The 23,634-nt window shown below is 39.2% G+C and overlaps 1 protein-coding gene across 5 annotated transcripts in view; it reads right to left on the reverse strand.

The window, feature by feature from the left end:
- LOC110045601 (MAM and LDL-receptor class A domain-containing protein 2-like) overlaps positions 1-23,634 on the reverse strand; it is a 57,562-nt gene that overhangs the window by 27,501 nt on the left and 6,427 nt on the right. For all 5 annotated transcript variants that reach the window (XM_089291132.1, XM_089291131.1, XM_089291130.1 and 2 more), the window contains exons 2-26: positions 22,805-22,843; positions 21,338-21,466; positions 20,348-20,589; positions 19,778-19,862; positions 19,092-19,245; positions 17,898-18,091; positions 16,788-17,081; positions 15,989-16,288; positions 15,096-15,249; positions 13,067-13,263; positions 12,249-12,539; positions 10,593-10,788; positions 9,524-10,122; positions 7,703-7,834; positions 6,925-7,160; positions 5,855-5,939; positions 5,399-5,530; positions 4,858-5,090; positions 4,101-4,185; positions 3,409-3,565; positions 2,844-3,040; positions 2,192-2,482; positions 1,612-1,908; positions 469-622; positions 18-211 (exon numbers count right to left, since the gene is read on the reverse strand). In XM_089291132.1, the coding sequence (XP_089147258.1) occupies positions 18-211; positions 469-622; positions 1,612-1,908; positions 2,192-2,482; positions 2,844-3,040; positions 3,409-3,565; positions 4,101-4,185; positions 4,858-5,090; positions 5,399-5,530; positions 5,855-5,939; positions 6,925-7,160; positions 7,703-7,834; positions 9,524-10,122; positions 10,593-10,788; positions 12,249-12,539; positions 13,067-13,263; positions 15,096-15,249; positions 15,989-16,288; positions 16,788-17,081; positions 17,898-18,091; positions 19,092-19,245; positions 19,778-19,862; positions 20,348-20,581 (4,891 nt within the window). In that variant the 5' untranslated portion in view covers positions 20,582-20,589; positions 21,338-21,466; positions 22,805-22,843. The remainder of the gene's footprint in view (positions 1-17; positions 212-468; positions 623-1,611; positions 1,909-2,191; positions 2,483-2,843; positions 3,041-3,408; positions 3,566-4,100; positions 4,186-4,857; positions 5,091-5,398; positions 5,531-5,854; positions 5,940-6,924; positions 7,161-7,702; positions 7,835-9,523; positions 10,123-10,592; positions 10,789-12,248; positions 12,540-13,066; positions 13,264-15,095; positions 15,250-15,988; positions 16,289-16,787; positions 17,082-17,897; positions 18,092-19,091; positions 19,246-19,777; positions 19,863-20,347; positions 20,590-21,337; positions 21,467-22,804; positions 22,844-23,634) is intronic.

Consider the following 23,634-nt stretch of genomic DNA (forward strand, 5'->3'; position numbering starts at 1 on the left):
ACACTTCGAAATCTTACCTAAGTTTAGCGCTTGTTTTAAAATTGTGTACTGGACTCTGACGTAGCTGTATCTGTATGATAGTGATGCTGCTAGTGTTATGCTGCTTCCACCAGAAAATGGAATTTCTACGGTGAGCCCGGAGGTAACTGAATTACATCCTCTTCGACTGTACACCTCAACGCCTTGGCTGTCAAAAATCTTCACGAATTCGCTGTACAAACCATTACAAAAACACTGGTCAATCAACAGATCATTTACAATTTACTCAAAAAAAGACCAATCTACTAAGAGAGACCAAGACGACTTCAGTCTGATCACAATGCCAAGATTTGGACTTTACAGGGCAACCAAACTTAGTCATATTAATTTTGTTAACTTTAGCTTTTCCTTGCCTTTACTTTGGGCTAAAAAAATGTCACTGCTGAAAAATAATTGCATTTATGAAAAATAAATTCTAAATACCCTCACCTGCAATAACCAAAGTATATGTATTGAAAAGAAATGAGGGCGACTCCTTGTCGCATACCAGCGCTTCGTATCTCGACACTACAGTTTAGGGTGTTATAATCCGAATGCGTAAAGTTCAACCATCCGGACGACTGGTTCACGAAGCCTTCACAGTCTGGAATTAAATAACATGACAAATATTTGCTTTAGTTCGTTTGGTGGATCAGGATATTGGAAGAAAAAAATTAATATTTTATGGTAGAAAAGGCAATAGGCATTTCAAATTAGTTGCTGTTGATGTTGCTAGTCGGACAGTTTCGTTAAAGGGAATCTTGGCTGAAAAGCAGCTCAAGTTCCAAAGTATACCTAATGGTTTCATTTAACTGATCCTGGAGTTTTAAATTGATATCTCTGTAAGAGGTTCGAATACGAAGTGTTTGGTTTTCAGTTTAAATCACCTGTGCGTCGCTATGTTTACTTTATTGTAATTCATGACGTCATCGCGCGGTCGGAGACCTGAATGTGGAGTCTACAGAAGAAGATTTGTTGTTGAAACTGTACATATCAATCCTGAATATGAATTGTAAACGATTAGAAGCTTTTTTTTTGTATTTCTCTAGATTCACGCAATGTTGTTTTTTAAAACGTCCAACTGCGCAGTGACATCAGTATTGCCCATCAAGTTTGCAAAAATACACATGGTGACCCACGAGAAGGTTGAAATCCTAAAATAGGAGAAGGGAAACGCCCAGCATTCAAAACAGGCAAAGAATTACTGACTTCAAATCGCTAAAACAGTTAAACTCCAACTCCAACTTGTGATTTGGAACAAAACCGTTTTTTAGCCAAGATTTCCTTTAAGCTTCAGCGAAATATCAGTGGACATTCAAAAACAGATCATTTGTGAAGTATACTGCGTTGTTACGTGACTTATTAACTCTTTAACGTTTCGCCAAAATTTTGCAAAACTCTTCACTCAAAAACCCAGAGGTACTGGCAAAACAAGAAATGTTTATTTTAATACATGGTAAGTCCGTCGTTAAAATACTAAAATATAGATAGAGTTTTACCCTCTTATTTTCAAACTGTTCTTCCTATCGAATGATAGCTGGACAACAGATAGACACGATTTCTAAAATCAGAGGTACTCATATTGACACTTACCTTTACTTATGTAAAGATAGGACGATCGGGGCCCTTGTCCCTTAGAAGTAAAGGCTGCCACGGAAATCTGGTAGCGTTGACCCGTCTGAATACCCGTCAGTACAACATGCAATTCGTCGGGACTGCTGGTGTTGACAGCCCTCTCCAGTGAGTAATAATACTGAGTGTCTTTGTAATAGACCTTGTAACCCAAGAGACGGCCATTGACGTAGCTGACAGGGACAGGATCCCATCGGACCAGGAACTCATTCAGGCCATGGTTTGTCACTTGAACATTCGTAGGGGCTCGGCTGGGAACTAAGAAAAAATTGAAATGAATATGTGGCAGGGAAATTCATAGCAAAACAATAGTCTAATTGTTTTAGATTTTCAGATATATCAACACAACAGAAATGACTTAATTTAATGTGGAAACATGCTTAGCTAGGTTTGAGGCACAAATAGTAAAAAAACAAAAAAAGCGTTTCTTATTTCAAAGTAATATTAAGGTCTCTCAGAAGACAACGAGAATTTGGATCGTCCTCTTGAGCAAAATCTGAATGAAGGCCCAGCGGATGGTGGTAGAGGGGGGGTAGCTCACCTCCTTCTGGTGTTTTTATTGTAACCGTTTGGCTGGAGTAGGTGACGTTTTTATTGATGCTTGTAGTAAAAGCAAAGACTTGAACATCATAAGATGTATAGCCTTTAAGACGGTTAGTGTAGTACGTATCACTGTAACTGCTGGCTCTGAAGAGTGTGCTGACGCCATGCGGTTCCTTGAACCTCACCAGGTAATGATTGACGCTCGGAGACAGCGGAAAAGTCGGCCAACGCACCGAAGCTGAAGATGATGTTATGCTATAAACTGTTATGTTCCAGGAAACTTGGCTGGCTGTTAAATATAAATAAATGAATAAATAAGTAAAAATAGGTAAATAAATAAATAAATAAAAATAAGTAACTACAGACAGGCAGATCGACAGATACACTGACCGACCCACCGCCGACCGACAGACAGGAAGACAGAAACACGGATGGACGGACGGATGGACGCGCGGATGAATGTACAGACAGACAGACAGACAGACAGACAGACAGACAGGCAGACAGGCAGACAGATGATAGACACAGAGAAGGTAATAGAAAGCAAAGCAGAAATATGAATGAGGGAGCGGGGTTACCTGAGTAATCAGTAAGCTAGTAAGTAAATAAAAAGGGATAAAATATGAAAAGTGGAATATATGGTCTCAAACCTGAATCAAGTCCTTGGCTCAAGATATCGTAATCAAGTTTGACAGCGCTCCACCTATATTCCAGGGCTATTTGCAGTGTTAAATGGTTTGTTGTTCCAATTGGAACTTCCAGTGAAGTACCATAAGGGAGAGACGATTGACATCCTCCATGGTTAAAGACTTCAGTGCCATTCGAATGAAGTATCCTAATGTGTTCACTAAAAAAGCAAATAAAAAATGAGTAACAATATCCCAGAGTTGGTGGCCAAAGACAATAGTCGAATCACTCTCTACGTTAAATTAACTTACATGAAAAAGTTAAGGACAAGCTAATCATTCTCATGCTGAACAGAAGAGTAGTGTTGTTCACCTGAGGACTAATCAGGTTAACCCGTCTGTTAGTCAGACTTACCGAAGTGCAATGCCAGTAAGGCTAAGAGGAGCGCTATTCAGGCCAACCGGAGTACATAACATTATAAATAACTTTTAGCTTGCAAGGATTTCATAACTCATTGGTTCACAGATTGTCACGACCTCAAAATAGTCTCTAGCTTTTGACAATCGACTTTATTCACTGCCTTCCTACCTGCAATAACCAAAGTATATCCTTTGTAGTGAGATAATTGCAACTGCTTGACTTATTCCAGCACTACCGATTGTCCAATTGCAATGTGATTCGCTCTCATCTCCAGAATTACCAATGTCCACCTCTCCAAAGGATTTATTCAAAACACCTCCACAGCCTAATAAGTCATTAATGGGAAACATATGTTTTAACGTTTTTCATATGAATGATTCAAAAATGGCGAAAATAATAATTACAACGAAAGAAGAAAAAAACACCGCGGACCACGGCGAACAAGGATAATAACTAAAGCTTGAGTATCGGTCTTCCTAACGGAGGGGAGGAGGGGAGAGGAGAGAAATAAGGGGGAGGAGAGAGGAAAAACGATAGAAAGCGAAAAGGAAGAAAACCTTCCTCCGCCTCTCTCCTACTCCTTTCTCCCCTCCCCTTAGGAAGGCTTAATGCTCAGGCTACAATAAATGCCACCAGTTGACGAAAAGTTTGAAATGTCTACCATCTAACCAACAAGCTGGGACGCTCTGTACCGCTACCTTTGAAACGACGGGAATGTAAATAGATGCCATAAACACAATGTCACCAAATAATTATAATGTTTCGCAAATCCATCTTATGTACATCAGCCCAGTTAATAACAACAGAAGGCCGGCTACCAAGTTTTTGATAAAAGATGGCATCACCCTCAGACATCTTACCTGGACAGTTTCCTTCGAGAATTGTGACGTCATCAATGGCAATGTCACTTTGGTGTGATGATCCTCTGATCCCTTCGAATGTTAACTGGAAATGAGAATTTTATGTCACCAAATGTTCACATAAAGCGTCTAAGTTTGAACCGTATTTTTTTCAATTTTCAAAGAGACGATAATTATTTGCACCAAAAAGTATGTTGCCTTACTAATGATTTTGAATGGAAATAGCATTGCAATGGTTCAACAGTGCCTTAAGCTAAAGGCGTATATTTTTTCTTATTAGTAGTAATTTGTTTAACACTGACCGTAAAATTACAAAATCACTGCGAGTCTATGCAACTGTGCTGGGATTTATTATTTTGAACGGTTTAAAGATAAAAGAAAGAAATATTAGTTATCCAACGCTTTCGAGTCGTATACCGTGAAATATCCCATGATTCACCAGCATTTTCTAGGTTTAGCCACAAGCCCTTAGACGCTCTTTTCACGTTCTACGCACGAGCTTTTAGGTGAGTGTGTATACCAAGAAAATACAAAAGACAAGTGCAATATTCCATGGCATACCACGAGAAAGTGTTGCACAACTGTTCTATCCCATGCCATAGAAAATACAGTGGCCAACACAACCAATGCGACATACGCGTGGCGCATGATGGGAAGGTTGTGTGTAATACCGTCGAGTATACAACGGCTTCCCTGTATTCTGATTGGCTGTGTTTACTACTGGCATAGTATAACAATTTATATCTATCATACTTACCACATCACTTAGATGAAGCAGCTTTGACACTTTCTTCCAGTAAAATCCCTGATTTCCTGATTTAGTGAATATTTTGTCATTTCCATTGAAGACGTTTAGAGTTCCCATCGAAGATCCATACATGTGGTAGTAGAAACTCAAGCACGAGTATGATGGACTCCTTGGTACTGCAAGCTGAAGCTTGGCATTATCACCCGATGACCAATATGAAGCTTCAATGTACATATATTTGCCTATGGAAACAAAATCAATTCCTCTTGATTTTTTTGCGCGTCAGCGAGCTATGTAAAGCGAGCAAAAACCGGCGAGTTATCGTCAATAATGTGCTGCTGAAAAAGGTGTTTCGATGGAGGGTCTATTTGGATCACTTCGGGCCAAAGTCGCTTATGGATTATTTCGTTAAAAGCGCAGCTTCGACGACGAGATTGTCCCTCAAACTAAGTGCTCCACGAAACAGACCTATTAACAAGCATATTCCAATTAGCACATTCTTTAACCTATCAGTGAACATCTTCGAGAAGTAAAATCGAACGCAATTAACCTGATCCACCATGATCTGACGATGGTCCCGTGCTTGAAGATGAGGTGGAACCTGAGTGAAGTGTCCAATCAAAAACATCTGACGTGGATTGACTCCACCCGAAGCATAGACCGCTGTCGAAGCTACAAGAAACTAAAGCAATAGAACACAGACATGATTTGAAGCATCTTTAAGAGTACACATCAAAAGAATTGACTATTATATTTGTGCTTTCCTTTCCAGCCAATTTTAAGAAACTCTTCAAATGAGGTATTCCTTGGTTTATTGCGCCTGATCAATAATCTAAACATGTAATGTAACATGATGTACAACAACGTGTAATGCAACTCGAGCTTCAATAACTTACAAGCAGCAGTGATTTTCTGTTACTAAAGCAAAGTGCGAGGGAGTGAGGGAGTAGGCGCGATGAAAATGTTTGTCTTTTTCCTTTAGCTTAATTAATAGACATATTTTTACCTGGACATTTTCCTTCAGTAACATTCACTTGATCAATGGCGACATCACCCGTATATGAACTTCCCGTTATTCCTTCAAATATAATCTGCAAACAAGTGCCAAATAGTTACCGTTTTCCTGCAATGGAATTTAACAATTTTTTTTTTCGCCTTATCACATCGGCCGGATGGTTAGAAGCCTCTGTTACCAAAGATTCGTGTGTTGTTTAGAGCATTAGGTAGTTTTTTAAACTTTTTTTCCTGAGAACAAATTGTTTCTGAAAACCGCCTCAGAAAAAGTGATTGGAGCATCACGAGGCAGTTATAGACAATTTGCGATTGCTTTGACAGAAGGAGGGGAGGCGCGTCTGGGAATAACCCTACAATGGACCAGAGTTTGGTCCAGTAGTGAGTACAAATACTCCCTGTTGCTTAATGTTGCAGAAGCTGCACCAGTCTTTACGAGGCCCTGGGCAAAAACAAAGACTTTCTTTGAAAGTAGAAAGAGTAGTATAATTGAGTGCAATTGCATGTTTCTGTGCCTGTTTGTTTGTTCGTGTCTTTCTTTCTCTCTTTCTTTCTTTCTTTCTTTCTTTCTTTCCTTGTTGTTTGAAATGACGCAAAAATATTGGAATTTATTCTTTCAAAAGAAAAGATCTTCGAGCTTCCGGTACATGTTACTTAATTCGATCGAGCAATAACATTACAACTTATAACGAAACAGATGTAGTGATTGCACGAGTTAAGGTGCGCGAGCTAAGATGTGTAACCCTTATATTTATTGCACAAGTTGTAAGATGGATAGACGGTTATACGGTTAATACTAAACGCGTAACGAATTCGTAATGCGGGGGTATATAATGAAGACTCACGTTATGTAGATGAATTTTGCGAGTAGACTTATCGTGTGCGAGTAAGCTGTTCGTTCAGGAGCCGATTGATTAAACCATTGGCCTATGAACTGTTGGAGTGAAGGTTTTGGTTGTCCGCGTGCTTTACGACATATACAGTGAAAGGCAGTTCACGAACACCAACGATAGTATATAGTCAGTAGTACAAACGCGAGCTACGGTAAAATAGGAAATCACTCACCGCCCTATCGAGAGATACTTCTTTTTCCACTAAATGCCAGTTGTTCCCCTGATCTCCAGACACGTTGAATATTGTATGATTTCCATTGTAGACATTAAGAGTTCCAGCTGATGCCCCATACATATGATAATAAAATGAAAGGCACGATGGCTTTCCATTGTCTAGAGCGGTAAGCACAAGTTTTGCGTTTTCTCCAGGTCTCCTAGGGGAAGACGTCTCTATGTACATATACTTCCCTGAAGACATGCAAAAAGATAATCTATATTTTTACATATACAAGACTTAACGTTACTAAGATGATAGACGATACCTTGCGAGGCAGAGACTCGAAAAGAATAGTTTGAATACCTGTAGTTGAAAATCTACATTTTTGTTCAATGTTTTGTTTGTATGCATTAATATGCTATCTCATTAAATAGCCCAATGGTTTTGAATTCTTGGTTACTCTTTCATCTGTCGAAATATTTATGAAGCTACACTGCATTTGTCTCGTGTTCCCAGCATCTCCAGGGTAACTTACAGTTGATTGGTCCTCGAGGCCACTAGATAGAGAGGAACGGATTGGCGAAATTATGAGGTCGTCTTAACATAACTCCACCCCAGACCTGCAGGCTCTCTTACTCTTATATGAAGAATACACATTTTGTTTGTTGGTTGGTTGATTGTTTCGTTGGTTGGTTGGTTGGTTGGTTGGTTGTTCGGTTTGCACAAAAAACAACACTTCTTGTCACAGTCAAATAAAATAATATGGCGATGGATAGGTCTGATTAAATCTAACCTGATCCACCTTGACCAGAACTCGGGCCTGTGGAAGAGGAAGGCGTCGAACCAGATGCCAGCGTCCAGTCAAAATCATCCGAAGACGATTGATTCCATCCAGAACACAACCCGTGATCAAAGGTACACCAGACTATGAAGACAAATAAAAACTTTGCAATCATTTTTTCATGTTTCTTCCAGAAAGGTACAAGTGTCACTTTTCCCTTTGATGTTTTCTTTTTTAACATAACCGAAAAGGGCTAAGGTTACCGTATATCTTCAAAGGTGTCTCGCGCATGCAAGCGATGTAGCGCGTCCGGTTTGAACTGTAGATACCTAAACCCCTATATCACATTAAAGCTTACAGAACTGGCTATCCAACTATACCAAGAATAGACCATTTTACAGTTCAGTGACCTGGCTTTTGGATGGCAGCGAGGCTGGAGTTGAACATGTTTTGATATAGACCTCACTGCTTTTGTTGTGTTAAACAAGTTGTTCTGATGCTAACTATGTGCGTTTACATGACAAAAGTAGTCAGGTCTGTATCAAAACAAGGTAAACTCCAGCCTCGCTGTCATCCAAAGGCCAGGTCACTGAGCGGACAACTGGAAGATGTTCTATTGTAAAATAAAACAAGTTGTCGAATTTTTCATGACCACTAAATGCGAGCTCCCGAATCGCCTTTTGAAAGCTACAAGTCAAGGCGAAATAATTTTGTTTTTCGCCAATTTAAAAAAAGATCTCTTGCTTCGCAAACATACTCCGCCCACAAACGCCTTCAACTGGGTTCTCACATAACTGAGCCAATCAGTGCAGGGAAAGTTTACTACCCCTACGGACGAAATTTACGCACGATTCTCCAAAAAACTCTTGTGTTTCGCAATGCGCTCAAGGCGGAGATTTGAGAAACTTTCCTGTAGCTCGGTTTTACTACAAGCTGCTCTGGCAAAATGAGGAAGACGAAAAAGGATGCGAATTAACGCTGCAGTAGCTGGGCGAAGAGAACAAACGAAAGAAAGCGCGGCGGAGCAACTGGCATGGATAATTTTCCAATGGATGTCAATAGTGCAACGGTTTGTCGGTATCTGACTCATCAGAAATGCCTCTTTCAACATCCCTGTTATCGCTGTCAAGTTCCCGAATTTTTACAGAACCATTCTCATCTCTGGACTCGATTTTTTTGCCCGCTGGATACGATAGCAATAGCTTCATCCGCGAGGCCAACTTTCGCTTCTTAACTCATTGATGTAGTTTCATTCGTTCTTTGCTGTTTTTGCTTTATCGATTTCCCGTGGTCCATGTTTGCTAATAACTTAATCGAATTACATCTAATACGAAAAATGCTTGGTAGTCAGACCAGCAAGGCTGATCAACTGAAAATAGCTTTTTCAGCAAAAACTAATGCCCATTTAGCGTCATGTGAGTCGCCAATTCGTGACATCCGTACAGGTAATTCATGCAAGCGTCGTCTCGGTTGATTGCAATAAAGTCATAGGGCTGTCAATCAAGAGGGAAACTTTTGCTTCCGGCGAAAACGACAAACCTCCATTTCTCCGCCAATATCCAGTCTTTTATATACGTTGATAATTTTCAGCCCAATAGCATCCTTCAGAATTTTGGGAACCAGTGCATTTTTTCAGAGTTATGGCGGTGTGTAACATAGAGTTGACATCACATTTGACAAAAAAGATACACTTATCACGCGATTTGTAGCCATTTGTGCAAGAAAAGTGTTTATGTAAATGGACCTTATCTGTCTTAATATTAATTTTTAAACAAGGTCATATTGTGTTAAGAATTGTTTTGTTAAAAGATTATCATTTTTTATCATTTTTACCTAATGTAGAAGGTGACTGAGCCGGTGGTGATGCGCTAGGTGGGACGACAGTGTACATATTTGTCAACAGCCATGATTTAAACTTTCGAATTTTGGAATACACCCCATACCACCCTGCTACGGCACATCCGTAACCCCAGCTAGTGGCTCCCTCAAGATACCAGGTACCATTGAACTCGCACACCAATGGTCCACCACTGTCACCTTGGCAACTATCAACTCCTCCGACATCTAGACCAGCACAAAGCATGGAGTCGTCAATATGGTCAGGATAAGCAGTTTCGCAACGACTTTGGGACACAAGTGGCACTTCTGCTTGCATGAGAGAATTTGCCGAGGGGCCTCCAGAATATGTAGTCCCCCAGCCAGTTATCCAGCATTTCTTGTTTATGTTGTCGAGGGGAAGCTGATGACTGGTATCTGGCAAGCAAACAAGCCCAACTCCAACTCCAAGATCAGCCGGGCTCACAAGTTTAATAAGGGCAATATCATAGCTGTAAGAGTTGGGACTGTTATAATTCTCGTGCATTATAATTTTTGCAATTCCAATGTCTTGTTCTGTTCCAATACTGCTATTGGTTCTGTAGTGCGCTCCTAACCTGAATAAAACAAAAGGAAAGGATAGACAAAATCAACCTCATTTTAATTAAACCCACTAGGCTGAATTGGTCGTCCTTTTAACCCTCGAGCGTACAAGGGGAAACAAATCCGAAGGAGGCAGGAGACCATGGTCTCCTTCTCTTAGGGAAGGTCAAACTTTACTCTGTAATACTTAAACGTTCAGTAACAGTTCATTCATCCCTAGATGAACTTGTGATGTGTCAGCTGTTTCTTGGAGGTATGAGGTTGTTTGTACGTACGATAGTTTTTTTTTTAAGTCTACGTCAATGAATCTGATCTTGTTTGCCAAAAATAACCGCTCAGGTTGTTTATTTATTCGACCTATTCAATTTTAGCGGAAAGACTTTTCTGTATTTTTTATTCGGTTTTTAAAATCTGCTACGAATTCTGATTTTGAAGGTTTCAGAGCATTGATGATTAAAACTTCATATAGTAAGGAGACTAACACCTTATTTTGATATTGGAGGGTGAATTTCCATTCACACAGTGAGCTGCAGTCAATACCCAATATGCATCCACTAAGGAACCGCCACAAAATTGACGTCCATAACTGTTTACCAACATCGCCTGCCATGGCCAGCTGTTGACTGGTGCCACTGTTCCACCAACGATTCGGGTTGTACTTGGTCGAACACCACAAAACACTAGATCAGTAAATTAAGAACTTCCATTAGACATTCAAACTGGACTAAGCGGAACACTTTGGGAGGGAATTGGGAGATAACTTCTTAAAACTAGATCACCCACTATTCTATGGCAAACATCGCTCCAGAACGTTGTGCAGAAAAATTTTCAGTGAGATTACATTACAAGCTTATCTATAAGGCAAAGAAGCTCAGGGAAGTCAATAAGGCTGATGCAAAAGACTGCCTTTAAGATACCAAAGACGGAAAAAAAAAACAACAATAAAAATGCTGACATCGGGACACATGATTTAGGATGATAAATAGTTAAGTAAAGCTAAACGTGTAAATACAAAAAAAGCACACCCAACACACTAAGAGAAGGTAAGATACATCAAACAAAAAGGATGGCTTAAATTTAGAGGTGAGCACAGCAACACTAGAGGCATTTCGAATTTCAGGGCTGAGGAAATTAAATAAATTGAGGCCTTGAAAACGGAGTAAGAATTTCCTTACAGAAGGGCAAATGGAAGGAATTATTAGTTCTAGTGTTGTATTTATGCACCTCACAGTTAAGTAAAAACAGGTCCCACTCATGTAGTTGAAACTTTCAGGAAGAAGGCCATTTTTCTATAGGTACATAACTTTACCTATTGAACTGTGATAACGTTTTCAAATCTTAGAATTTTTAACCGCGAGAATAAGACATGTATGTGCATCGAAATTATCCTAAAAACTTGTTTGTGAAGTGTTATTATTGCAAACAACACCATATAGAGACTATAAATGTAACAAGCATTTATATGCAGGCATTTAAGAACGTTCGTGCGAAAATTTTCCAGTCCATATTTTTTTTTAAAACTTTTACTGCAGTCAGATAATGAGATACTTGTGTCAGAAATGCAAAAAAAATTGGGGGTCAGAGACTTCGTTTCAGAGATAAAGCGTGTGGAAAACTACCCTGATTTTGAAAAATTGGCGCACGTAATTCAGCATGGTCTATAGGATTTTATATTTTAAAATATCAAAGGTGAGTCAACGGAGGCAAACGATCTTAGGCATATTTTGTAGAAGTGGATCTGTTGCGTAACTAATTACAAATGTTAACAACGTTTTCACAAAACTTACCCCTTCAAGAGGCATTTGAAACCGTCGCACAGATGAACGAAGAGCTAAAAAGAACGGAATTCCATGGTACATTTTGCAAAAAGTTCAAACTTCTAGTCGATAGATTTTCTTCACTTTTTCGTTCAACGTAAAAAATCGGTAGAGAAAATGATTCATGGAAAGAAAAATACGGATCACCAAACGTTCAAGATCGTTAAATCCAGGAAAAGCTATAGCAGTGGTCATCTGCCCTATCATGGTTCATTTTATTACTAGCGCACGCGCTCATGCATGATGTGGTGTGTAAATTTGCGTGCGCAGTAAAGATGCGCAGAAACAATTAGCACGAACATCCTTATCCCAAGTGCTCATACCTGTTTTCGTAGTAACAACACTTTCTAAGCTTTTGTACGGTTGTCCAGTTTCATCCACGCCAAAAACGACCACACGATACGTTGACGAAGGGCTCAGTCCTTTAATATCTGTAGAAGAAGTGTTTCCCGGAACAGTTTCCACCGCTAATAAAATACGTTCGGCACTTTTTACCTCGATCAGGTAAAACCCTGCGCGATGGTTAACACTTGCATCAAGTCCGGTCCATTGAAGGATAAAACTAGTGGAGTCAGCATTAAGGATTGTTAAATTCCATCCCGTGACCAGTATGGCTGAGGAAACGAATGAATAGCAAATTACCAAATTAATCACATGAAAATCAAGCTCAACTGCCGACAATTGGTTAATTATAACAATTACTTCTGCCAGCGGATGGTAGTATTAGGTGACATTTTCGAGCGATAAAGTTGGATAACGGCAGTGGGAGAGGCGGAGATGAGTAGTGGTGGTAAGTGGTGGTGGTGAGTGGTGGTGGTGAGTGGTGGTGGTGAGTGGTGGTGGTGAGTGGTGGTGGTGAGTGGTGGTGGTGGTGGTGGTGGCGGTGGTGGTGGTAGGGGTAGAGGTAAGGGTAGTGTTAAGGGTAGTGGAGATGATAATGATAGTTGCAGTAGTTATAGTAATAACGGTGTCAGAGGCAGTGTAGTGATAGCAGTTGCAATAACGATAGTAGTGGTGAGGTTAGAAATGGAGATAGTAGTTGTTAATGATGATGCTGATGACGACGACAATGATGATGTTGATGATTATTATTATTATTTGCTGTCCTTTAAAGTATAGTAAGTAGTGCTTATTTAGATACCTGACGTCAGACCTCTCTTCAAGATGGCAAACTTAATGTTGACATTACTGCTTGAACTTCCTGTATATACTTGAACAGAGATGTTGTTTGAGAGCCCAAAATGAACATCCGTAAGAATTTCTGAAGCAAATGGCCCTCCACAACCACTGTGATAGAGAACTTCAGTGGAGTTCTCAACAGTTATCCTGGCATATTCGCTGAATAATCAAAAATAATACATATTTCAAACCTTAGATCAGCGTAGGTAAAAAGTATCCATCCTGTTATTTAGACCTTGTAATATGCAATGCTACAATTGTAACGTTTACAGCGGAGCTCCGGCGGCCCGACACCATAAGTTTAGGAACAGAACCGCATGTAGGCATAGAAACAAAACCATGCAACCTTTTTTTCACGGTCAGCGTGGCTAGCGGCATGGATAGCGGGCGTGAGCGCCCTACGACGACGAACGACGACGTCAAACAACATGGCAGCCATACTCCAGCGAATGAAAAATCATGCAGGCTTGGTTTACAGCGTACATATTTTATATTGGACACGCATGTTAACGTCAATTGACACCTGTAAAAATAAGGCATCCGCTGAACAGTATCTTATGAACATATCGTGGGCTCAAGCTTACAAATCACGTGATTTTTTAAGCAGACCGTTGACTAAGTACTGTGTCGATTGGATCGTGTGCTCAAGCGAGGTTAACTTGTGGTTATCAGGGCTAGGCTGTTCGGAAGCCGGTTAATGTTAATCTAGGATTAAAAGTTAACCGAACTGTAGATTTTTCATTTGTAAAATTTTTTTCACTGCTTATGTTTTGCGTAGTTTGAGCTTTTTCAAAATCAAAAGAGAAGGCGAAACAATCATAAACAGAAAACCTCACCACAAAGTTACAAAACTGAAATAAAAATTCTTGCTTATCCTGGCTCATCGGGCTGTGAAAAACCTGGCCCAGGAGCTCCTCTTTTAGGCTCAGATAAATCTATATATTACATTTAATCATTTTATTCAAAATACAACTTATTGTAACGGGTGAGCTTAACCGAAAACGTAAAAAAAAAAAAAGAAACAATTTATCCGTCATCATCTCTTCCTTTTACACGAAATTAGCAGCCTGTCCAAACAGCGAGGAGCCCAAATCCAAGGTAATCAGGCAGCGCTGCATTGTGTACTGTTACTTTAAGTTTTGTATGCGATATTTGACGAAGGGAAGTATAATGGTTATAATAACCGACAAAGAAATCATCGCGTTGCTGAACATTATTAGCTTTTTCAACTCCTACACAGGTCATGGGTAACACATAATTATTGTAATTATTAACTGATAAGAAAATAGCCCCCCTCCCCCCGCTCCCCCCCCCCCCCCCCCAGAGCGCTGATTGGTTTAACATCGTGTTGCTATAAATCGATAGAGAGAGACAAAGAGCTAGCACGACCTGCTGACGTAATTATGTCGCGAACAAAGATAATTTACATTTTGATAATCAAAGTAAACAAGTTCTAATCTTTTTTTTTTTTCTCCTCGCGGTATTTTCTAAAAGAAAAGACGTGTACAGTGTTTCTATCGAGTTTTGGTAGAATTCTACTAGTATACTAATGCAAGTGCTGCAATCTGATTGGTTGATATCACGAGCCCATAACCTAGTTGTTAAATAGAGTGTCGAAAAGTAATTGGTTTTGCATAACTACGCTACGTGATTGGCTCAAAAAACTCGCGCCACTTTATCGTCCAATCAGAAGTAAAACCAAAACCAATCGTAACTCGTTCGCATCTGTTTTCCCGCGCTTCGCGTCAGCTACATGCAATTACTTCGAGTTTTGATTGGCTCACTGGATTTTCTGGGTATTCTGTGATTAGGTAGAGTGATTACTTCGGTTTTGGTTCCACGAAACTCAATTGAAAACCGCTCAAGAAAGTTTCGGCTTGTCCTCCCACCGTATTTTGCGTTTTCCCCAAACTTCCACTCGTGCTTCTGTAACTCGATAGAAACAAGGAACAAGATTTCTATTTCTTAAATAAATAACCATTTCACATTACCTGCAATATTGAAGATTTATTTCTTGTACGGAAATCAAAGCGATAGCTTCGTGTATACCAGCGTTCTGAATAACCCAACTGCATCGAAGGTAATTGTAATTCGTGCCTGTATAGTCTATATGGCCAAAGCTTTCATTTAAAGCGATGGAGCAACCTTTAAGAAAAAATGGAACAACAACTATTTTTCAGTAACATGAACAAGTAGGTAAATAATAGCTATCTACCTACCAGCCCACCGACAAACATGCCTGTCTATCTCGGCTTGTACCCGCTTGCGAAGCCTCTACCTACCTACTTAGGTACATGTAAGGCATGTTTGGCTGATTCAAAAGTTATAGATGGTAATTTAAATAGCAGCAAAAAGCCAATTATTAAGCACATGTTTCGGGGCTAGCCCTTCTTCAGTGCTAAGTTTTTCAGTGGTAGGTCTGGCAGGTACCTACCTATCTGCTGATCCATCTTAGGTTGATAGATAAGTAGAGATGTTTGGCAAGTACCTACATGTACCTACCTACCTACCTAACCTATCTGCCAACCTACCTACCCACCCTAGATAGATGGGCAGAGAGGTTTGGCAGGTACCTACCTACCTACCTACCTACTTCGACCTATCCGCCTACCTTCAGCCTACCTTTGTTCACCAACAATTTCCTACTTTCTTGTAACTAGATTTTTCTTTCACTGAACACCCTTGAAACTAGTATTTCTGGGTTTTTGCATGTATCCCAGAACCTTTGATACAAATCGCAAGAGGACAAAAACAGACCATGTAGCTCGGATGGTAAGAAACTACTTTTTTAACCATCTCTCGGGTAAACACATTGAATTTAGCAACAGAAATGGGCACAATATTGCGTAATTTATACACAACGAATTGTCTCATAGAAACATACCTGTGGTCGCATAATAACTGTAGGACCATGGTCCTACTCCCTTTGACGTAAAAGCGGCTACATGAACTATATATTGCTGCACTCGTTTAAGATCTTTCAATTTCACTTGCGTAGGGTAGGTACTACTAGTGTTCACACTTTGATATGGTGACCAATAATAGCTGCTTTCTCTGTAGTAGATTGTGTACCCTAAGAGCTTGCCATTGGCGTAGTGCTGGGAAAGAGGGTTCCACTCCACCAAAAGGTCGGATGTAAATTCAAAGCTTGTTACCCGCAGAAAATTAGGAGCCCTACTGGGAACTTAAAGGGAAATAAACAGAATTATTATTACTTTTTTTTTTTTTTTTGCAAGCGCCAACGGGGTATGTCACTCAGTCTGGATGTACTTAAAGAAGAGAATAAATATGTTTTTTTTTTTTTTTTCCTGCCCGTAATCCAGGCTATGAATTCTAAGCTAGAAGCCAGTTTACAGAATTCGACTACGAAAAAAAATACGATTTGCCAAAATTACAAAAATTTACTGGAATAAACCGTTTCAGTAACGTGTCGTGGTGAAATTATTTAATTATGGATCCACTTCAATGTTTCCCCTTCAGCTTTCTTTCTGTCGAGCTAAATAATGATGCCACTAAAACCTTACTACGGTTTGTTTTTGTTAATTTAATGCTTACACGCAGAAAACAGCAAGCTAGAACAGATTTGACTCACGCAAAACAATACAAATTGAAAGTTCATTGTTTGGAGTTGTTGTTGAAACTTCTTAATTTCTTTGTTCTTTGTCTAAGTGTTTAGCACTCACCTCCTTCGTCGGTCCGGACCGAGAAATCTGCAGTTTTGAACTGTGTTCCGTTACCATTCACGACTACAACACTAACGTTATACTCTGTGTAAGCTTCAAGGCCCATTATCTCCGATGTTGTGGTATTTCCAGGCACTAGTTTGCCAATTGGTTCGCTGCTGTTGGAACGTCTTGCAAGAGCAACATAAAAACGCACTCCACCACTGTGTTGATGGATGAGGTTACTCCAAACTATCTCGATGCTGTTCGTGGTTCTGTTTAGAACGGTCACGTTCAAGTCGGCCAGAGGGAAAGCTGCAGTATGTTACAGTTAGTGCAATAAAACAGAAAACTCTTTTTCAGTTGTGTCAAATACATTTCTTTTTTGTAAGAACGTGTAATTTTTGGACTGAGGAGAACGTTCTTAGCTGTTATGTTTTGTTTCTATGCTAAGTAAATTTAACGTTTCATGTCAACAGCCATTATGGACGTGAAGCTTTATACTTCGTTCTTTCTGGTATCAATAGATGAAATAACTTCGTAGTGGCAAAAACCAAAGACAGTGCTGAAAAGATAATTTAAAATGCCCCAGAAATAAGGTAAGCAGTTCCCAACAAATTCCATCGAGTGGGACTCACAAAGATTTGGGTGCCGAGACTGCGTAGTACGGACTGGAAATCATCTTTCAGGATGGTTTCATTTATTGTAAATTCAGTCATTTTGCTATAATTTGCCATAGTCCTGAGTGAATTAGGTACAGGTAGTCGTCTCCTGAAGAGGTTTTACTATGAGCTCTTTAAGAGAGAAGATCGGTTATGTTTAAATATCTCCCTAGCAGCATTTGATTATTGGACTGTACAGACTCAAGCTCTGCATTTTATCAGACTTCATTCTGGTCTTTGACGGAGTTGTGGCAATAAACTTCCTCTAGTGACCCTCAACCTGAGTCTCGTTTTAAAATTTCGTTATTTTTAGGCCTTGCCTTTCTTATACAAGGGCTTCTTCCAAAGAAAAGAGTGTGGTGGTGATGATTTGGGTGTAGTTTTTTAGGTCGAGAGAATCACTTGATCGGTAAAACTGTGTTATAATTTTAAACATAGGATGATTTACTAATTTTGCTCTCTTCCTTACCTGAATCTAGACCTTGGTTCAAAGTACCGTAGTCAATTTTGATGTAACTCCAGCTTCTGACGAGAGACACTTGTATCGTGATATTTTTGAATTCTCCAAACGAAATTTCGTGAATTGTTTTCTTGGAGGGCGGGAGCCATCCACTAAGAGCAAAGACCTCTGCTCCATTTCCGTCGAAAATTTTGAGATATTCGCTGCGGAACAAAATAAAATATGTTCGTCACAACTTACATATCCTTAAGGTTACATACAACAAGCAATGTGCAGATTTCGGTAAAGAATCCGATCCCACCAACGCGTCGGCCAACGCGTCAGTCGACAGTCGGCCGACTGTCGACCGATTGTCGACCAACTTTCGACCGACGCGTTGTCCACTGGAGTTAGGCCTTTGTCGGCAGTTTCATTTTGACATCATCACTGGCAACAAACACTATGCAACTCTGGGCCGGATTGTTCGAAGCCGGTTGACGTTAACCCTAAAGTTTAATGAAGTCTTAGTCTTTTTTTTTTTTTTTTTTTTTTTTTTTTTTTTTTTTTTTTTTTTTGATTATTTTATTTTATTTTACATGTCATATACACTTTAAACGGAAAACTATAAACAGAAAACCTCACCGAAAAGCTACAAAACTTATATCACAATTCTCGCTAGTCCTGGGTTAGCTTAATCGGGCTTTGAAGAATCTGGTCCTGGTCTTTTTACGGTAATTTATCAAGGAAATTAGAGATACGAAGGAGAACCTATAAATACCGGAATCTGTCTTAAAATGATTTGCGAAATTTTTCAGGGATGGGACTTGATGGTTTCGTGGGGGTCTAAACCAAGGTCAACAAAAACATTTTTAAATCGTGAATACAATGGGATCGATATGTTTTGTAAAAAAAACTAAATCGTCTGGACAAACGTTGACAAACTAGAGGCCCGAAAGAGATAAAGTGTGGACATTTTTCCTCGAGATTTAATTTCTATTTTCACCTTTCTCCTATATAGTCTGCTCATTAAAGGCTCTCGAGGGATAAAAAAGGTTTCTGGTCTATTTTTTATCACCTGCCAGTTCATTTTTCTATCTTGTGGAGTAATAACGGCTTATGTCGAAGAGACTATATATGTAGACAAACGTCTTTCAGCTTGTGACAAACTTTGTTTAAAATTATTTCCAAACCTAAATTAGGTTAATAGTTACAAAAACAGTATACCTGCTGGAACCAAAGTATATTTGGTTGATCGAAACAATGGCTACGGTCTGAATTGTCCCGGTATGTGAGATTATCCAGTTACAGTACGGGTCGAATTTACTCGTATATGTGACGTCCAGTCTGCCAAACGATTTGTTCACGTTTTCCGTGCATCCTAAAATAGAAAAAAAAGTTACCAATAGACAGCTGAAATGTGTTCCAAAGGCATCAGCGGTCGAGTGTTGATCGATACCCTCGATCGACATCTCAATCGGTACTCGTCGACATCCCCATCGATTCTCGGTCGATACTCGATCGACACTTGATCAATAGTCGGTCAATAGTCGGTCGAGTGTCTTCCGACGCATATACACCGATCGAAAACTAGTCCACTCTCGACCGACTCTCGACCGAGATGTCGACAAAGTGTTGATCGAGTGTCAGCCGAAGTGTCGATGGAATGTCGATCGAGTATCGATCAAGTGTCTATCGAGAGTCGATCGAGGGTATCCATCGAGGGTATCGATCAACATTGAACTGCAGATGCTTTAAGTACACATGATCCTTTCTTTCTATTACAGCTTTTGTTATCACAGTCTCATCTCCTACAGATGACAGAGAGTGTAGTACAAAACGAAAATTCAAAGATGATATGTCAAAGATTAGGATACACTCAGAGAATCCCGCGAGTACAGTTCCAGATGTACCTTGGCAGATGCCAGCGGTAGTGGACACGTCATCGATGGCAATGTCTCCTGTGTCGTCTGTTCCCCTTATCCCCTCGAAGGCAATCTGGGTACAAGAAAGAATGCTGATTACCATTACCATAACCTAATAAACGACTAATGACCAATGGCTTTATCTACGCTGTCTACTTGCCACAGCAGCGAGTTTATGGTGGCTTATTACATGACTGGGCAAATTACGTTTTTGACTGGTTGAAAGTAGGTCAATTGATCGTTAAATTTTAAATTGCACTGCAGTGCAAATTAAAACAGGGGCGCTCGTAATTGTACAGAATGATCGTATGAAAGGTCAAGCAATATGTCATTTACACAAATCGTGATATTAAAACTAACAACTAAAACTAGACGTAAACTAAGCTAGGAAAAGATGATCGATGAAAAGCTTATGAGATGACTTGTTCACTCTAAAATGCCATTCCCTCAATTTATTATTTCATTTTGTTTTATCTTTCCTTGACCTAGTTGTACATATTGTAAAATAATATGCTCTAGACGTTGAAAAAAAACACATGTACATAATATTTAACTCACTTTGCTCCCCAAAGTCATGGTAATCTTGGCTTTCAGCCATTGGGAGCCTTGGTCACCTGATTTAGTAAACACTCTTGTATATCCGTTGAAAACATTGAGAGTATTCACTCCGTATCCATACATGTGGTAATAAAACTCCAGGCAAGATAATTTCCCAATATCAAAGCTCGACACCGAAAATTCGAGTTTGGCGTTATCACCATATACCCGAGGTGAGGAGGTCTCGATATACATGTAGCGTCCTGCAACAAAACATTCGTCAGTTTATGTATATTCTATTAATTTAATATTCTAATTAGCAGCTGTGATTTTAAATTGTAATTTCTAGTTGTATCGTATTTTAATTGTAGTTAGTAATTGTAATTTTATAGAATAATTTTACTTATCTTTCTAAATTTTATTTCTGAACGGCCCCACGAGCTCGTAACCTTAATCCTCACCATGTTTAAAAAACGTTTACTGTATTGTATTTATACTAAAAGTGTATTAAGCAAATTCATAAAAATAATACGATCAAGAACACGACGAATAGGATTTACTTTTTCCTCATTTCCCGTGTTTCTGTCATTTTAAATGACCGCAGTGTTTTATGACACTGCTACCATAACTTCATGTTCACACATGTCTATCATTTGGAATGACCAGGGTGTTTTTATCATCCAAACATTATACTGGTACCACGACTACAACCTCCCAATTGCTGGAAAGCTATTCGACTTATCCAGAATTGAATCGATAGCTGAACAAGTAAACTTTATTTGTATGGTTCTCATTTTTTGGTAACCCTCTAACGAGGAAAGGAGTGTTACTTGAGATTTATTGAACGCGTAATCGGATCGGCTTTTCCGATCGCTGCACTCCTGCTAATTTTTCGACCACTCCAATTACCTCTGCTTATACTGTACGAGTTCTAAAAACAAACCTTGAATTGTGGATCCTTTTAATAATAAAAATTAATGATAAGATGAACATTGGACGTGATTAACTTACCGTAGCCCCCATGGTCAGATGAAGGCCCCGTGGAGTAAGACGGAGTCGAACCGTACTGGTTTGTCCAATCAAAGTCATCCCAATAATCTTGGCTCCAGCCAGAACACAGCCCAGAGTCAAAACTACAACCTAGTCACGGAGCAAAGCAGGATGATTACTACATGATGATTCTTTTCATAGATATCTACAAATGTTACAAAATAACAACAGCAGTAAATGCAAAACAGGATAAATCGATTTCATATTAACCACAGCTTTTTGTTTCACGGCCGTTGTGTGAAAAAAGCGCGAGCTAAAAGCCATTGAGGGCTTTTGGGCTGATAGTTGGCTGCAGAAACTTGTATCTGTAAAAACAAATACTACATGCTAGCGTTTTTAGAGCATAAAATTTCGGAGGGCAACTATTATCCCCTAGCCCCGAGACATAAAGTCTTTCCTGTCTCTACTGCTCACCACTAAATTCTGCTAAAATCTGAAACGACGTAAATTTATTTAAGGGTAAAGCTTGTTCGATTTTATAGCATAGGACATGCGCCAGAGCTTTTGAATTTCGTATTGAGATGTTGTCCAACACGCTGCCTAGTATGCTTTAATGGAAGCCACGAAATGTACAACTTAAACGGTGAAAACGATGAAGGCAATGGGAGCGATGAAAACGATGAAATGAGTGCGGTTGCCACAAACAAAATAAATTACAAGTTATGAACGAATACAATAAAAGAAATAGAAAGCCAAAGGTGAGCAATACTTACAAACGTTGCATGACTAAGACGGCTAGGAACACGATAGAGGAAAGCGGAGAAGACGGTAATTCTGAAACGAGATGACTGTAACGTCGCGATGGAAATGCACAAATAGACTAGAAAGACGCATGCAAAATGGCCTGAAACAAAACGAAATTATGCGGAAAAACCTAACAGAATATTGATTACGAGAAAGCGAGATAACGAAAAGAATGAGATGATGACGGAAAGAATGCGCGTACAAGCAGAAAAAATAACAAAAGAATTAAACGCGGCCTTGCGGCGGCAACAGGCCTCTTGAGTCAAATTGTTGTAATAAAAATTGGTTTGTTACAAACAAACTTGCATCTCACTTTATTTCTTGCAAATACGTAAGATAAAGCCTCCCTACGCAGCCTCAAAACCGACCCGTCTATTTGTTGTTTTAATATTCTTAATTGCATATACGTATACACGTAACACAACAGTTTTAATATGTAGTATTCTTGAACTAACTGAAATGTTTTTAAGACGCAGATAAAATCCACCCCCACCCCACTCCCTGCTATAAAGTTCTCCCGAGAGTACGCACGTCACACCAAAAGAGCAATATATGAGCAAGTCTATAATCCCAGGGACTGTTTTCTGATTGTTACAGAACATTACCTACAGCAACTTCGTAGACGTAAGAAGCAAAATGAGAATTTTTTTAAAGTAGCTAATAAAAAGGACATTATGTACTTACTGTGTTCTGCGCTGGTCAGTTGCACATAAAGTAGAAAAACTAGGAAGAAAAACAAAATAATTTAAGACAAGTGAGTCAAGTCGCATATTTTGCGCAATCCGTGGGCCGAATTGTTTTTTAATCTTTTTTTTATTAACACAGAACAAAACACTACTGAAACTACTTACAATGCAAACTACTACAAGCTAAAGGACAATTAGACTTCTATAATCACTGATTACTTACAATATTTTCACTTAACCTACTTACTAAAAAAATTGATGCTGATATTAAAGGGGCTCAGTCACGGCATTTTGAGTTATTTTGGCCACATACAAAATTACCTTAAAATGGTAGGAAACCTGAAAATAACAGTTTAATAAGATAGAAAAACGCTAAAGAGATAATGATAAACCATAAAGGAACAAGGATGGGTAAGGATGGAGAAGATTAACACGGATTACAAACGACGAATTTGAAAAATTGAGGTTACACTTTTCAATATGCCCAAACCGCGACTGAGCCCCTTTAACAATACTTAATAGTACACTGCTTACAATACTTTTTTCACCTTTCTGTAGCACAAACCAAAAAAAAAAAAAACAATTTACAAGCGCACTGCTAACGTTGGTACTAAAAAACTGAAATAAACGCAAGCACACAACTAGTACCAAAACTAATGCTAATTACAGAATTCAATTACATTGCTAAAGCGTTTAGGCTACACTACACACAGGAAAAAAATACGATATGAAGTGAAGAAACTCGAAAAAACAAATAAGAAACAAATAAGAAACATGGTACCTTAGCTTTCATTACAGGTAACATTGTAACAGGCATTGAAACATTTG

Source organism: Orbicella faveolata, unplaced genomic scaffold (assembly GCF_042242905.1).
Source record: "Orbicella faveolata isolate gen_17 unplaced genomic scaffold, um_ofav_v1 contig_24, whole genome shotgun sequence".
Classification (NCBI taxonomy): Eukaryota; Metazoa; Cnidaria; class Anthozoa; order Scleractinia; family Merulinidae; genus Orbicella; species Orbicella faveolata.